The following is a 17,484-nucleotide window of genomic DNA, read 5'->3' on the forward strand; positions in this document are numbered from 1 at the left end:
CTTTTTTTTTTGTTTTGGTCTTAAACCTGGGTCACTTCTTTTATGCTTTCAGACCACCAGGGGTCAGACTGAAGCGAATGATAAACTACAACAGTACAGTGCAGTTTGGACATTATTAACCGTGTTATATAAGTTCGTGCATTTGCATGTTATCCTTTGTGTTCTTACTAGACACCGTATCAGACAACTCATGATCCCTTGTGAACCGCTCTTTCATCATGAAGAACAAAGGGAGGTTTGTAAAGCTCAGTAACATGGACGTTAAAGTTACTGCCCTGTCAATTAAAATTTAAAGTTAAAACCGTCTGCATTTATGTCCCTTACTATTTAGACTATTACACTATTTAAAATTTATTTTTGGTTATCTTTCCAAAACAGCACAACATTTTAAAGAAACATTCACAAAACCAAACAAAAAGAAATAACTTGATTCGATGAGATTTTATTGAACACAATGAAACAGCAGACAGGCTGATACACACATTACCTCACGCATGTTTCACTCTAAATTGTTCATTTAGTCTTGCATCAGTTAAGATACAAGCAAGGCCACTGGGAATGTGCTCACACTCATTTGTCTGAACAAGGCCGCTCCTATGAACAGGACATAATGACAGGAAATAAAACTATAAAACACATTTTTGGTACAGTGGCAATTAAGGCTTAAGTATACATTCTGGTTCGTCCTTCAGTATCTACAAGGCACCCACTTATAAATGTCATTCAGTACAAACCATCTCAACATTTGAAAATAAATACAGAGTGCTGATACATGGACACGTATCACTGTGAACAAATCAAAAGCAGGTGATTTATGGACTGACAGCACGTTTGATTTAAGACCAAACATTCACCACAGAATTTATTAGCTTCTTTAGACCAGCTAAGATTTTACTACAATGTTTAATTCCTGTTTCAGAATGTATTAATATCAAATCATAACAGGAAATGAACCAAATCCGTTTCCCAAACACGTGATTCTGATTCAAAGGTCCCCACAGGTTTATTATAATCAGGAGTGTGTTCTTCATGTCAATTTTAGTTGATAGTTTGTCCGTCCACGGTTCGAAAGTGCAATGATATTTAAGTAGATTAAGTCACACTAGTGGTTCAACAGGTACAAGTTTGAGGGCTTCTTTTTGTCTTTGGCATTGATCTATAGAGTCAGCAGCCATTTTGTTAAATGTAGTCATCAGTCTAGATCTATTCGCTACATCTTCATCATTACACACTGATTAGGTGAATCACTTGAATCAAATGCCATGACTACTAAATGTTATATTATTGAACAGGAAAAAAATATACAGTTTAAAAACAAGCTAACAAAGATGTTTCAAGATCACAATCCTTCTAGTTTGTCTTTAGCATATAATTTACTGATTGTCGACATTTCTGCACCCTGACATAGTCACCAACCGCCCTGTGAGCACACCACACCAAGACAAACACGTGCTCAGATTATACCTGTGAAAAATGATTTCTTTTGAACATGGGATGTTTGTTAAGGACACGCGTGTGAAACAAGTTGCACACGGAAAGGATAGTGTGTGTCTCAGTAACGAACGCAGCGAAACAGGGCAAAGAGTGTGAGTGCATGTGACAACCAAAAGGGACACAGAGAATTAAAAAAAAGAATGAGTGTGTGTTTGTGCTACACTAGACTTCCTGGCCACGACACCACAGTCAGCGTGACTTTATTCTTCTGCAGCTTGAGCATGGGGATGAGGGAGGAGTTGTTCATTCCCACGGTTGTGGCTCCATTCACCGCTACGATCTCATCACCACACCTAAAGAGAACCACAGACTATTAACGCCTGACAAGTAAGAGCGATGACAGGATTCACTAGGTGATGACATCATAGTCGGGTTTCACTTACTTGAGGCGTCCGTCGAAGTGGGCAGGTGTACCAGGCACGATGGTTTTAATAAAGAAGGGCTGCTGCCCGTGGCTCTCCTCGTAGCCGCCAACGATGCTAAAGCCCCAGCTCTCGTTGTTGGTCTTCTGCAGGACGATGTCTCGGCACCAGTGCATTTGACTGAAGTGACAAATTCAGGCTCTTAACTCAAATAAACAGTGGAGGAACACATATCAGCTGACTAGTGCCACTGAAGGCAACGCTACCGTACCTTGGTAATCCCAGCCAACGAGTCCACAGTGGTGTCCAGTTGAAGCCGTCGTCTCGCGGGTCGTCAATGGGGTCGAGCTCGTCCTTGTTGGAGGCCTCCGTGTCCTCCTCGGCGTCCTCGGACAGGGTCTGGATGACACGGAGCACCACCTGCGACTGAGCCGTCTGAGCCTTGAGCACGGAAACGGCCTCATTGTAGGTGAGCTGAGTCAAATCAACGCCGTTGATGCTCAGCAAAACGTCACCTGAGGACACACAGATGATTTCAGTTACAATAGATGCTTGTTTGAATCAGTGGCGAAGTCAAGTCGCTGTCAGTTTAACGAGAATAAGGTGAGTACGCTGTTTACAGATAAGACCTCTGCTAAAGCAGTCACTGTCAAGCTTCTAGTTAAGCACACATCCTCTCAGTCGTCCTTGAGCAAGTCATTGTAACTATAAATAACAGCAGGAAAAAACACAATAGCTCTTTCCTTCTCAACTGAAAATGTGTTGTGTTTATTTAGCCAAAGATTAAATTTATTGTCTTGATACCTTTTCTGTGTCACATGATAGTACTCTACTTGTATTTTGGACTTTGGATGCATCACGCAGGGTATTTCTGAACATCAAGGAAATGAATAGATGCCGCTTTATACCTCTTTTGATGGTACCATCTCGGTGCAGACAGCCGACAGGCTGCACACTCGTGATGTAAACGGGCAGACGGCTACGGCAATCCCTCCCGCCCGCAATGGTGATGCCCAGAGAAAGCCGAGGCTCCTTCTTTAAGCTCACAGTCTTCTCCTGACTGGAAAACCCACCTGGAGGATCCTGTATGAAGAATAAGACATGCTAATACTTAGCAACTTCAAACTTAACAACACAAAGTTAAATCTCTGCCATAAAATGAATGAAATCTGTGCTAATCTCAGCCTCCACAGGATCCTTTTGACGCAATTGATCCCTCTCAGAAAACCACTTGTAGAAACAAATGTGAAACATTTGAGATGGAGCTGAGAGGTAAGAGCGGAGCTAACGTGTGAGGATCAACACCAGGCTCTCGTAGTGGAAAAGATGTGTGGAAAGTGACAACTTCAACCGGCCTCCTTGTTGCTCTCTGGAGTCTGTAAACCACCGGAAGGGAAGCTCGGGGGAGGTGGGGGCTCTTCCTCCCCACAGCAGGGAACCCATCCCCCCAGCAAGACGAAAAGGCACGACTCTGCAGGCGAAAGCTAACTGTTACCAGCTTTGATCCTCTGCCTCCCAAAGAAAGGACCAAAAAACAACAAGGCAGTGGCCCCATAGCGGCAGAGTGAGCAGCACCCCGGGCCTTTTGATCAGGACAGAGGGAGGCCCCAGAGAAGGGCTTTCATCTCCGGTCACCAATACAGGTGTCTGCTCTCAGAGATTCTCACCCCTAGCCGGGGGGATGGCTTTACTTTCTGTTGACAGTGTATGGCACAACTCAGTGCGAGAGAAACAGTCACACTGTGTAAACAGTCTGCAGGACTTTGCCACCAATGTTAGTGGTTAGAGATGTGAAAGTGCAACAGCTGCAAAGGGCACAGATATATCTGGACGCAAAACATAGCGGTTAAAAAAAGAGGTCAGGAGAAAGTCTCTTATTTCGAGCATTGGCCCGTGAGGACACGACTGCACATTACCTTCATGTAGGTGGATTGGCGCCTGAAGTACTGCAGCTCAGGGGGACGCCTGGCTGTTCGGCTGTGCTGTCCCTCTCTGTTGCTTCCCCCTTCCTCGTGAGTCTCTGCAGGTCTCATCACCACAAAGTTCACGCGCACCTCACTGGCCTAAAGGACACACATGAAAAGACAGTAAATCCATACATTTCTGGTGCAGGTTTTTGGTGTTTATACTGGTAGTTATATATTGGTATAGTCAGCCATTCCTTTGATTATAGCAATTTCATGATGAAATCCGACTTAAAGGAGCTTGACTTTTAGAATCCACACATTTACACACAGACTTCTTTATTTTTACACCAAATGCAGCAGTGATTGTGGGAATGTTGGCCCGTCTATCACTTTCATTTCATACCTAACAACTATCCTAAAGGGCATTTTGTAAGGACGTGCGTCATCCCCAGGGGAATTTCGAGAGTAATTTCGCGGACTCAAGTGAAAAGACCTCATAGCATTTTTATTTGTCAAAGGCAAAATGCAAGTAAATGTGCTGTACAGATTCCTCCAGTGGAGCCTGTATTGAGGTCAGGCACTACACTATTGTGCAATGCTCTGGATAATATTTACAAAGCATTCAAAGTCAATGTTGTTTTATTATTACTGTTGCACTAATGCAGCGTAAGTGAAAGCAGAAGTTTGCCCTGTTGCTACATTCAAGTGGTTGTGGCAAGCACATTGAGCTTCTCCTTCTTTGGTTTGTTGTTCATTAGTGTGTAAAATTTTCCATAAATTCCATAAATGCACCAACACAGATGCATTTAAAAAGGCTGATGCGAAATCAATCTTTAAACTCGCAGCACGCTTTTAGAGGTGATCGGTAATACTGTTGAGTGAGTCATTTGTGGTTAATGTTGTAAAACGTTAATGTACCTGTATGATCTGTGCAGCGCTCTCAGGTGTGCCATGCCTCAAGTCATGTCCATTAATGGCCAGCACTTTGTCATTGTTCCTCAGTTTTCCGTCTTTGGCTGCCAAACCGCCAGACAGCAGGTCCAGGATAAAAACCCCGCTCTCATCTGATTTGCGGATGAGTTTGATGCCGAGCGGCTCTGAGCGCTGGCTCTTCATAAGCGTCACCTGCAGGACGGTGCCCGGGTTGTGATTGGAGGTAGCGTTGCCATGGGGACTGAGAGCAGGTTGGGAGGCAGGGAGGGTGGTGGAAGTGGAAGGGTGATGATCGGCCCGTTGATCCCTTAATTTGAAACCTTTTTCCTGCATGACGGTGAGCCTGAGGAGGGAGGGCTGCCGAAGCACCGCGATGGCCCGGGCGTGGGGAACTGAAGCCAGACTGACGTCATTCACCTGGAAACACAACACCACAGAAATAACGATGTCAGTGGCAAAGCAGTCGCAGACAAACACTGCGCTACATACTGTACAAATAAGTCTGCTTCTATGTATGCTTTGGAGAGTAATAGTTTTTTTTATCAAGACGAAATGTGAGATTACAAAATGGAGTTACATTTTTTTCAAAGGGGAAGTCCAACAGGTTATAAAGCTCAGTTTCAATTTGTGATTGAGACTAGTATACCTTATTTCCTTCATCCTCTTTCTAGATTAAAATGATCTAGCTATAATAAATACATTACAAATAATAGTTTATAGGAGTTTTTCTGTTTAACATAAGTGCATGTCGAATTCATTTTTGCCTGATGTGAGAAAAGGTTTTGTCGATTCAAAGGGAAAAGAAAGATTGAAAATCTGAGAAATGTAACCTGCGCTCACCTTCACCATACCTCTTTACCTCCACAAACATTACAAACACACGAAACTACGCGGCTATAATTTTACGTCCTGAGAGCTGCCAGTTGGCTGGAGGGTTTTTGCTTTCATTTCCAGGTTTGGGATTGGTCGGATTTAGAGGAAAAGCTGCATTTCAGAGGACACGCTGGAGCTGAAACAGTCTGTCAGCTCAGTTTACAGAGGTACCATGTAACAGGACGGCCAGAGGGTAAAAATCCAAAGGGGAGGACAATAGTGGAGATCACTACTTATTCATATTCCGCACTTTCAGCCTCCCCTGTGTAACTGAACGTGTGACTGCAAATGAAACACTAAACCAAATCAGTTGATATATACATAAAACATTTACATTGGTACAGAGCTAGAATCGGTCAAATCTAATATTCACATTAAGAAATGACTGACAGACTGCTATTTCTTGTATTACTTGCTCTCTCAGATTAAATATTTTCCAACACTTGAACACTGACCCTCACAAGCTGAAAAGGCAGTGAGTCAGTGACCAGGTAAAGTCGCTCACTCTGACGTGATGTTGTTTGGCAACATAAAACCACGCCTCGTTTCCATGCAACTAAACTTGTTTATCTGGATGATCTACTTTCCCGCTGCCTGCTTGAAAAGGGCCGTGTTTACAGTAATGAGAATACAAGCTCAAGGTGTTTCTTCAAAGGCACGTTGACCCGAGCTCTGACACAGTATGAGGATTTCTGAAACCCCACACTACTGCAGATGAGATGAACAGCTCCTACGTCTCTCTCACCTCTAATATATGGTCCCCCGGGGCCAGTCTGCCGTCTCGAGCCGCTAGCGAGTCCCGGACAATCTCCTGGATGACTATGTTTCCTAGCGGCGTGTCCTTCCCCCCGACGATACGAAGGCCCAGCTCTTCCTCAGGTTCCTCTCTGAACAGCTCCACCACGTTGGCCTCGGCCACCAAACTGGACCGCAGCGGGGTGTTGTCTGGACGAGAGACGACAAGAGAACAGAGCAAAATAAACATGGCTGTGTTTACCATTCACGAAGCTCCCGATCCTCCACTCTTTGACTGTAAAATATCTGTTTGAGTTTAAAGATGAATGTGATAGCGGCGGAAACAATTTAAAGGTTAACTATGGCTGATTACAATCTGGGTCTTATCTTCTTCATGTTACACTTTATTTGAAATTTGGAAATGCAACATCATCGCTAAAAGGAGTCAACAATCATTGGCAGATATACAGGTTAATTACGCTAAAAGGAAGAAGGAAAATATAAAACGGATGTATGTTTATACTCACTTGAAATATTAAAATGGAACAGTTTAAAAATATTCATATAGAGAAATACAGCAGAAATGTAGGAGATATTACTGAGTGGTTGGAGGGATGCCACCATGAGGCAGGACGATTAGAGACAAGAGCAGGGATATATAGTATGGGTATACAAAACATTTTAATCTTTTACATCTGCAATTTCCTGTGGCTTTTGCAACTGAAGTTTAGTTTTATACATGTTCTTTGTGGAAGAGAGCACACAGACACAGTAAAACTATTAGGCAAACTGTCAGTGGTAAACATACTGAACCAGCTCCTTTTTAATAAACTTACTCTTTGCTGACACATTACTTACACTACAAGGTTATACTATACAGTACTCTTTACTGTAGACCCATCAGGAATAAGATTAAAACCACTGACAGGAGAAACCTATAGAAACGTGAGAGTTTTCTGAATCATTTCATTCTGTTGTTTGTGTTGCGATAAGCCGAGTATATCTCGTACCAGTCTATTCATGGCATGCAGCGATAATCTTCTCATCAAGCCTCCAGAAAAACTTAATCCACCAAAATCTTTGCAATATTTCTTTACCAGTAGAGACGTGCACATAATTACACAGCGCTGAGTCAACCAGTGACTTCAGACTCTTAAACTTCAGGTGATGTTTGTTTTTGAAGACAAGTGAAGAGTAACATCCATTGGAAACAGAGTGAAGCAGAGAGGAGATCTCAGCTCATAATCACCATCCGAACCATATAAAGCATCTCTACCGTAGGGCTGCCCGGCGTGTTCACACGGATCAAACAAGTATTTGCATGCCAACAGCAGTCCTACCAACGAACTTAGTCCCACGGGCACTGGAAAGGCATTAATTCATCTGACAGCACAGATGGTGTAACCTGGATGACTCAAGACACTGACATTTCCATAAGTCGTTTCCACTGTTAAGTGCTGCAACTCTTTTTTTTTTTTTCTAAGCTTTCCATAGATTTTAAGAGCACACAGACACGATTTGATCAAAACAGAGTTTATAATGGCAAGAATAAAAACTTCTCAGCAGTTGCCTGGCAACTGTGTTTTAGGGGACTTTAGTCCACGGCGCTGGCTGGCAGGTTGCTTTACGGGGGTTTTCCCAGGATGAGACCGTCAAGTTAAAACATCTGTGAGCTGGTATACAGTAAGCTGATGATTCACCAGGGACAGACAGAATCAAACCCTTGGGGCTAAAGAACAGTTATTCCCGTGTGCGTCTTAATAATAACCAAAGCAAAGAAACTATTTCTGTTAAACCTTGAAGCTCCTATAAACATCATTTACCGTCACTGCTACACACGAACCTTGCCAAACACTTCCTCAGAAGTGTGGAATTCAATTATCATGTTTGGACAGAAAACAGACTTGTGGGTCTGTGTCACTGCTGTATAATGCCGGCTGCTGTGACGATAAAATGACTTCATACCATCCTCGCTTTCCTCGTAGGCAGGGTTAATCAGGCCAGGCTCGGGCTGATCCCGGTTTGGATTTCGGGACTGCGTTGTTGTTTGTTTAGCATCTCCTGTCGATTCGGCGTCACTCTTGCGTCCCTTTAATTCATTCCACGAGGGCCTCTTCCTCTTTTCGGCTTCTTCCCTCAGCCTTCTAAAAACAGGACATCTGAGAGTAGACAGGAAGAATGAGGAAATGAGTGGTCTTCGACTAGGGATTTTTGTACCATTTTAGAAACAACACGCGTGAAAGAGAGTCATGAACTAGAAAGAGAGTTATCTGAATGTTTCATGTCGCCAGGAGCTGAAACACAGAACATCAAGGAACGAAAAAAAAATAATGTTTTTGAGAATTCAAAGAGGGAAAAAAAAGAAAAAAGAAAAGCACAATGCAGATGAGTAGAACATTTGACTGCATTGCAGGGTGTCTGGAGAGACAGGTTGAGTCTGATTAAGTCAGTCAGAGGGCTGGGACTGCTGCTCGTCCCTCATGTCTGAACTTTGCCTCCACATTGTTTGCACAGAGAAGCCGCAGCAGGACGGCCTCACTCCCACAACTGACTGCGTCACGGCTGGCCACCGGGACAATAAGCACCACACTGGCCATGTGAAAAACAAGGCGACCGACCTGCACCCCGTCCTGAGCTCAGTAATTACACGGCTGTGTATGTTTGCAGAGGAAGAGTGCTACCAGACGTAACTGGGACACCATCAAAGTGGGAAAACTTAGTCTTTGAAAGGACACGAAGAGGAGATAGGAGAAGATATTTTGAAGTAGTCTGGACCATGAATTTACAGACTTCTCATTTTGAGATCACTTCAACACTGAACTTGTGTACATACTAAACAAATAATAAATGTTAACTGTTGAGCCCTTCTCAAATAACACACCACTCCCACATCGATGTCTATATATTTTATATATATGGAAAACGCTGAAGTTACAGTTCTAGATTGAATATGGATTTAACATGCAGGCTATTGGCTTTAATTAACGGGTATTCACGTAAATATTAGATATATGTAAAAAGAACAGTAGGAATAACAGTTCTTTATGGCAAAACACCACTAGGCACTTTACTCAAATGCCTTTATTACTTCTTCAGGTGAAAGGTCTAGAGTGTGAAACTCTAACGTATTTGGAAACTGTTAATCTGAGCCAACAATATGTGTTCAAATATATATGTAAACAACATTTATATGAAAGTGTTTTTTTAAGACAGCTAAAATACAAAATATTGAGTCAGTTTCCCCCAAAAAAATATGATCGTGGAATGTAGGAATAATGAGGTGGAGGCAAAATGATATTCACTAATAAGTCTGCCATCCCACCCGAGAGTCTTACCTGTTGTGGAGGTGAGGCTGCAGCTCGCAGCGCTGCATCTGCTGCTGGCACTCTGTGTGGTGGGGGCACATCACAGTCAGCTTGTCCAGCAGGTTCCTGACCAGCAGGCTGGAGGGACGACACTGATGCAGCTGCAGCCGCTGCCGGTCCACCGGGCAGAAGTCCTGCTCTTTCAAGAAGCTGCTCAGGCAATGAAAGCAGTACGTGTGGCCGCAGGGTGTATCCATAGGCTTGAGGAGCGGCTGCAGACAGATGTGGCAAACCAGTTCATCGTCCACCTCGTCTTGATACTCGTACAAGTGGCTCTCCTGGCCCTCGTGCTGCTGGCCGCACTCCTTACAGACCCGAGCCCACGACAGACCTGCAGCACTGCTGCTGCCACCGCCGACAGTTTTGGTTTCTATTGTGGCCATTTTCTGAGGGAGCTCAGTCCAAACTTCTGCGTCTGTATAGAATGACCGTCCTCTTATCTACTCTCTCTGGTGTGTCTCATCGGTCTATGTGTGCATGTCCAAAGCTGATTCCGCCGCAGCGATGAAAGGACGATCCGGAATCAACACTGTTATCTCCGTGTCTTCATCTTGATTTTCTGTCGAGGCAGAAGAAACACAGTGAAGTTTACAGGAGAAGTTGGGAATATTCCTACTCATACTGGCCGGCTCTACAGGAAAGGACAAATCCATGAAGCAGCAGCAATAAGGCAGCAAGCTACAGCTGCTTCCTCTCAGCAAGTTTCCTGAGGGACAAAAGGAATTCTCATCGCAGCTAAAAGTCGCCGTGCTTTCGACTGAAAGCACGAAACTGCGTGAAATGAGGCAGAAGAAAAAGGGACTAAAGTCAAATCGCTGCTAATGGGAAGGAACAAAGGCGTCGCACTACACGAGAGTAAGAATTCTGAATGAACTCGGAAGAAATGCAATCCCCTTCACTAATGACCCCTTGCACCTAATCGGCAGTGGGCTCCATCCCTTTGTGCGGCTCCTAATCTCCTTTTAATTCCTTCTCATGAGGAGCGCTGATTAGGGACAGATTCTTTGGGGAAACTTTTGGACACCTACTCCGCACTGAACTTTTAAATTGAACAAATGATTACATAAAGTGGAATATCATAAAGGCCTCATAAAAATCTACATCATCAGATGAATTACATCAGGTAAAATGGAGCGTGGAGGACCACAGCTAATTTAGAAAGGAATGCCACTTAAAGATTGAACTAATGACCGTAATTAGGAGCAAAACATGAAATTGAGTTGCAGTAATATAGTGCCATTATTTCAAAACACTTTGTACTTTCTGTTTGGGGCTAGCAAATGCACAAAATACCACCTTAACATTCTTTCCTCAGCATACAAGCGTCTTCCACACATACCCGCACGGAAAAATAAGAATTTGAGCCAGTATAATCAAGTCACTACCTTCAGCTTCCTTGTCATCGTGATCCTAGTCCAGCTTTCAGGCACAGAAAGACTGCTTTATCTCCAATGTTAGTGAAGCGACTCACCCAAGATGATATCTTTGTTGTCAAGCGCCCAGTAGCCACTGCACGCAAACACGAGACTCTAGCAGTCGCCTGAAGCCTGAATGAAACCAGAGCCCTGCCTCCACAAGCAGCAGCAGACGGTCAGAATAATGCCTCTGTGTGAGTAAGAGTGTGTGCACATTTTCGTGTGCATCAGCGTGGATGTGTACGAGCTGCGACTGCACCGGCGTGAGGAATGCAGAGGGGAATTGGTATAACTAGGCAGCGTGAGAGGAAAGAAGAAATGTTCCTTCTGCCTCTGTCGTCAGTGCCTCAGAGTGTGTGTGTGTTTGGGGGGTTGGGAGCCCAGACTGCTGATGTTGCACTAACACAGGTAAAGTACTCTCAGCAGCTGAATGACTGATTGCAAACACGAAAGCCTGGTTACAAATATGTGTGCACACATCTTTCCTAAAACACACACACGGGCCTTCTCCTTCTCTTTGTCTTAACTTCGTACAGGCGATACGTATTCCTGTAATGGATAGGGGCCATGGATCCTTTAGCTCTGACAGAGACACAGTAAAAACAGGCTGTGTTCCACTTATGTACAAACCAGATGACCTGGCGTAAGAATGTGAAATAAGAGATAAACAAGCTGCGCATTAAATACACTATGGTGCCGTTCCACAAAGATCCTATCAAAGTCATTTTCTACTGCTTAATATAGTAAGTTGTACTGTCAGTTTTATTTGATTTGTGATGCGAATAGAATTTAATACATTTCACTGCCATTTGCACATGTACATTAGACTTATGTGTGTAGTTCTCTGGGTCTTTTTTTAATGAAACACAAAGGTATAACATTTTAAGTGACCAATAGTCACAGAGAGCTAACACCAAACTTGGACTCCTGATACATCATGCAAACTCTGCTGATAATTATGTGTAAAGATGGCTGATTTCATTCAATAGTAAAAGGTGACAGAGGTGGACACTGGTTTCTAACAGTTCTGACCACATCAATTGTGGGTTTGTTTAACTTTTTCAGCACTAAGTGTATTTAACCAACAACCGTGCAGAATGAGGTATTTATTCCAACGGCAGAAACACGATCGGATCAAGTTTTAAAATGGTTTCACTACTGAACAGGTTTTCAAATGCTCCCACTGGCATATTATTCTGATAAATAGAGGAATACTTGCGTATCCACTGCCGATCATTTCCGAGCTAACACAACAGTTTATTACTGTGTTTCTCGTGGATACATTATGATCAATAAAAGTGCTCATCTTTCTTGGGATCCTTCATGTGAAATGGAGACTCCTTGAAATGGTACAGAATTATGCACATCAATAAGAGGTCAATGAAACGATCGGCCAACTTTCTACTCACGGCCTTCTAACTGCAAGCTGCTTTTCTCTTTATGTCACTGTAAACTGATCACCCCTGAGGTTTAGGCTGCTGGCCAGAGAAAAGAGAAAAGAGGAAAGCGGAAAACAGCACATCAGGCTTTAGTAAAGTGTGACCAACATATGTTTTTTTTTTCACATTTTCTGACATCGAAACTTACACTTAAGACAGTCGAGCAGATAAATGCAACAAATTATCTTTTAAGCAATCAGAGGCAGTCAAAGCTTATTGTGCTCAGTACGACCAGCCTCAACAGGGGAACACCGTATCCACATGAAATGTCATCATGTGGCAGCGTAAGCTTTCGAGGGAAACGTGTGCGGTGCTACAGAGTCCTCAGGTCTCCCGGGGAAATTACTAGATGAGGCAAAGCAAAGCAAATAACTTGCTCTTATGGTTGATATGAATGAGTCACATGTGCTGCCACACCTTCAGTGAACACACAGGTGAGGCCGCGCTATTAACTCATTTCTCCATGCCATGAGGCATCACGTGTGCCATGTCTACCTCTACCTCACGTCTGGTGTTACTAATGCGAATAAGACGGAAAACACCGCACACGAAAAGGAAAATTATACGAACCAGACGTGAATAATCATCAGTGTCTGGGTGTGATCCATCAAAAAAAAAAAAAAGAAAACGTGTTAAAAACGGTTCTTTGCTCAAACTATGAATATACTGAACTGTGCATAAAAATACACTTGTGTATTTTTACAACTGCCTGCTAATAATAACTTCTGAAGTTATTATTAGCAGGTGGCGGCCTTGAGTGATAAAATTTTCATTTATTGTGTCCCTCTTTATTGAAATGGAAAGCAATCTATTTTGAGTGCTATCAGAACATTATGTAACTACTGAAGCAGCTGCATGCAAAGTCAGCTTTGAATACAATGACCAATATTTGCATTGTACGTCTGTATCCAGTAAATGATCAACTCCAACAAAACAAACCATCCGGGGACATTGAACCCATCATTCCCCAAACTTCTTTTAACTCCAGTTTCCCCATGGCGCATACGATCATACAAAAAAAAAAAAGCCTCAATTTAAGACTCACGCATACAAGAAAGGCTGCTATCTCGCCCACAGATCGCACATGGGAGGTTAAGCCCATATTCACACGGCATGTGAGCCTCCCACGGTACAGCACATACCAAACAAATGCCACACACAGAGCAAACTTAGGATAAGGACATTTATGAACAGGAGCCTGACTGACTTTACAAAGAAAGTTGACTAATATGTAGAGTCTACATACTCAGCATTTGTACTGACGTATGTATAACAATTCCACTTTTAAAATGTGTACTCTGTTGCCTGGATACATGCAACACCCACTGCAACTGTGGCAAAAACACTGAAGGAGTGCAGTCAAATTCATGTGCTTTTAATCTAAACTTTTACTTACTTACTAAAAATTATAATTTTATTTTATTTTCTCAGTGTCTATAACAAACTGCTTCGTCTTAAGACGTTAGACAGAAGTCAGAGGAGACACTAAGGCAAAAGGTGGTAAAACTCAGCTGCTAGAGGCCGATCAGGAAAAGACTGTAAAAAAAAGACGGGATGATTAAAAAATTAAATTAAAAATGGGCAGAGCTAGCACTGAAAAATATTAATTGTAGATATTTTAGTATTAGCATAGTGACAGCAATCATTTAACTATGGAGGGGTATAAAAAGATATTTCAATCAAATAAAGTAGAATTAAAATGGAAATTCTAATTAAAAGTGAACTGAAAACTTAACTTCAGCTCAGTTTTGAGTTAACTTCAAAGTAGCTCATTGACTCTCCATGAAAAAAGCTACTCAGTGACACCATCAAGAACATTTGCGATCACTTTCAGCTCTTGCCTGGATGTGTGTGTTGTCCCTGCCGCCATAAATAACTCACTGTCCCCCATTTGACAAGCCACGACTGTCGGTGTGTCCTAATCGTTGCGCCGCTGTGACAGATCGAAATGACAGAGGAGGCAATAAAAGTTGGGTTTCATAGGAAACAGTGGGACCCCTCAGCAGATAAAGACAGGACAACATGGCTTCACCTTCAGCTCCGTGGTCGGAGGGCGCTAAAACTGCAACACACCTGGAGCACAGGAGCTCACCTTTCTGCTCTGGTACAGGCACATGTTAACATTCACCGCCAGTTTGTGTAAAATATTAATGAATAATAGCGCTTATAACGATACGTGTTTACGTTGCGATGGTAATCATAATGTCCTCAAGTCGACACCGAAACTCGCCTTACCTGTACGTACGTTGTTTTCCGGAAGCAGCTAACGTGTCGATGTCGAAAACAAAGAGATCCCTCTAAAGTCGACGAATACAAAGCAGCGCGAAGTCTGACCAGAGTTCAACCCGCCGAGCTTTCCATCCACTACCATTCTCGCCGCATAGCTGTGGTTAAACTGTCGCAGCCCCTCTGGTCCAGGTGGAGTTCAACCTGCAGGCGAGCACCGGGCGACTTTCCCAGTTTCGAGCAAACACACAAACCACGACAGGCTCGGCGCAGGAGGAAGTCCAGGCAGGTGTACACTCAGCCACTGCGCCCTTTTCTTTGACTTGCAACACAGCTGCAGCAGCCTGCAACTACAGAACCATCAGATGCACAATAAATATAGCCTTTTACAACGGGAAGCATCCAATTTAATTGTTAAATAATAAAAAAAAAATCATATGACAAAACTGGAAGCAAATATGTTCATATTTTTAAAAAGGACTCCGACATTGTAACCTCAAATATAATTGGAGTGACCAATAAAGTATCTAAATAATGTAATTTTCGTGCAGATTTCATTAATTCCACTTACTTCTTCTGAGTGCAGTGCAACAGTTAATAAGATGAGATAAGATAAGATAAGACACACTATACTACACAAGAACATATTGACAACACTGATTATGTAAATAGGCTTCATTATACATTATATAATAGGCTATTCCACTACTGTATATATTATATAATAAAGTAAAAAGAAAACACAACGCACATCATATGATGAAATGGGGAAAATTGAGGTGAAATGTCAAAAAAAGAGTCCTATATTGTTGACTCAAATATAATTGAAATGATCCACAGTGTCTAACTAATTATCTTGCAAATTGCACACATCACACTTACTTATAATGGGTTTTGTAAATAGAACAACATTTTATTCATTTCTGAAATAGTATGAAATAATACAGAAGTAAACTCACCATCACACAGTGTTGACTGAATGTGCCCTATAGAGTTGTAATTTTGGAGTATCCTTGTTATGTGCTGCACATGTAAATCTATTCGTTGATGATACTGCAGTATTTTAACATCATCTTACTAAAGGCTAAAGTGGTAAGAAATTAATACACAGCTGTACACGGTGGTTCAGTTACTATAGTGTGGATGCATGCATAGACATGAGTGTCATGTTCTAGGTAAACACCATTTCCCAAATATGATCAAAATGAGGGTAAGATTTAAAGCTGAACAGGTGATGTACATCTAAACACACTGTCAGTACAGATACTTAATAAATACTTGAATATTTTATTTTCATTCTGTTCTAATACATTTAAGAGGGACTTATTGTACCTTTCACTCTGGAAATATTATAAAAAACTACTGCAAGTCAAGTTTTATGACATACTAAAAGAAACCGCTATGACCCTGGTCTGTGACATAATTGTTTTAACAGCCATCCTGCTTAAACCTCCATAGAGGCGCCTCTATCTGGCCAGCTGAAAGTATGACGGCCGTACAGCCTGATATATTCATGTGCCTGGAGTCTTTTCTTCTTTTTTCTTTTGGGTGTGTACATGTGTATATAGTCACTGGGAATTTGTACCATTGATGGATCATTTTGTCGGTATCTTTATATTTCTGATGTAAAATCCCTCTGATCAGGTCATCCACCAAGTGACTAATCATGTGACCCATCATGTGACCTCTAGGGGCAGATTTTAAAAAAGAGCCTGACTCCTATGCTTCTCTCAAGTCTGAAGAAGAGCATATAGCTTGAAACGTCTGTGTTATTTTTGGATGTGCTAAATAAATGCACTTAAAGAGGGAGCCCTAGTGTGTGGACTTTCTTTTTTCTTTCTCTTTTCTTACCTTGGATGTGTGCGGCTGCTATGCTGTCTATTGACATTTCACTCTGCTGCCTTGATTTTATTTTAGTGTATAAAACATATGAAATCATGATTCTCTGTTGCAACTAATCAGTATTTACATACAACCACATAACAAATGTCAGAAAATGCACAGGCATTTTAATAACTTCATGAAAAATGTCTCAAATTTTCATTTTCCAGCTTCTTCAAATGTAAAGCTTTTTCTTTTCTTTTTTTAAATAATTGCATAGTCTTTCTTGAACATTCATGGTTTGGTCGATGTCGCTTGTGTTCTGGGTAACTGTGATAGCATGTCTCACTATGTAATTTTCAGATGTTTTTGTTTTTTTTATGAACCCATGAGCAGATTGATCCATCATGGGAATTCTGATTACTTGCAGTCCTGTACAAAATATTGAAATATTTGCCACCTCAGCCACCTTAAAATTCTCAGCTTCATTAAAATTCTGCTCATGTTACACTGGTGACTATGGACTACTGGTTACAGAACTGGGTATGGGACTGTAGGGTCCCTGGTCACTGGTTCATATCTTTGGCTGGCTCCTAAGGCACCTAACCCCAACTGCTCCATATGTGCTGACTGCACTCTGTAAATGGAAGAGTTATATGCAGAGAACAATTTAACATTCAATGTAGTGTTTTTGCATTTGATAAAATCAGTAGAATTGTCTGTTTTTCTTAGATACAACTTACAACATTTGGTTGTAATGAAGTAGTTTGCAGTGGGATATTAGCACTTTTACTCAAGTGAAGTATCAAAACGCCTCTGTGTGCGCTTTTACTACAGTTGTTATATTCATAAGGCGTAGCTAGGTTTTCCTTTCGGTCTCTGACGAAGCAGTAGCGTCCAATTGGTTTATGGAT

General features: G+C 42.1%; 1 protein-coding gene across 4 annotated transcripts; it reads right to left on the reverse strand.

Moving 5' to 3' along the window:
• Positions 1 to 426: 426 nt before the first annotated feature.
• On the reverse strand, positions 427 to 15,043 carry lnx2b (ligand of numb-protein X 2b). 4 transcript variants are annotated; one of them, XM_047585653.1, is made up of 10 exons: positions 14,769 to 15,043; positions 9,640 to 10,228; positions 8,270 to 8,463; positions 6,315 to 6,514; positions 4,682 to 5,113; positions 3,773 to 3,919; positions 2,765 to 2,939; positions 2,128 to 2,371; positions 1,878 to 2,036; positions 427 to 1,787 (listed from the first exon to the last, which is right to left on the reverse strand). In XM_047585653.1, the coding sequence occupies exons 2-10, from the start codon at positions 10,050 to 10,052 to the stop codon at positions 1,652 to 1,654; spliced, it is 2,100 nt and encodes a 699-aa protein (XP_047441609.1). In that variant the 5' UTR covers positions 10,053 to 10,228; positions 14,769 to 15,043; the 3' UTR covers positions 427 to 1,651. The 4 variants fall into 4 exon arrangements, with proteins under 4 accessions (XP_047441609.1, XP_047441608.1, XP_047441612.1 ...); XM_047585652.1 differs by having other exon boundaries at positions 14,759 to 15,043; XM_047585656.1 differs by lacking the exon at positions 14,769 to 15,043 and adding an exon at positions 11,141 to 11,274.
• Between the last annotated feature and the right edge of the window lie 2,441 nt (positions 15,044 to 17,484).

Source organism: Mugil cephalus, chromosome 5, assembly GCF_022458985.1.
Source record: "Mugil cephalus isolate CIBA_MC_2020 chromosome 5, CIBA_Mcephalus_1.1, whole genome shotgun sequence".
In the NCBI taxonomy this organism is placed as follows: Eukaryota; Metazoa; Chordata; class Actinopteri; order Mugiliformes; family Mugilidae; genus Mugil; species Mugil cephalus.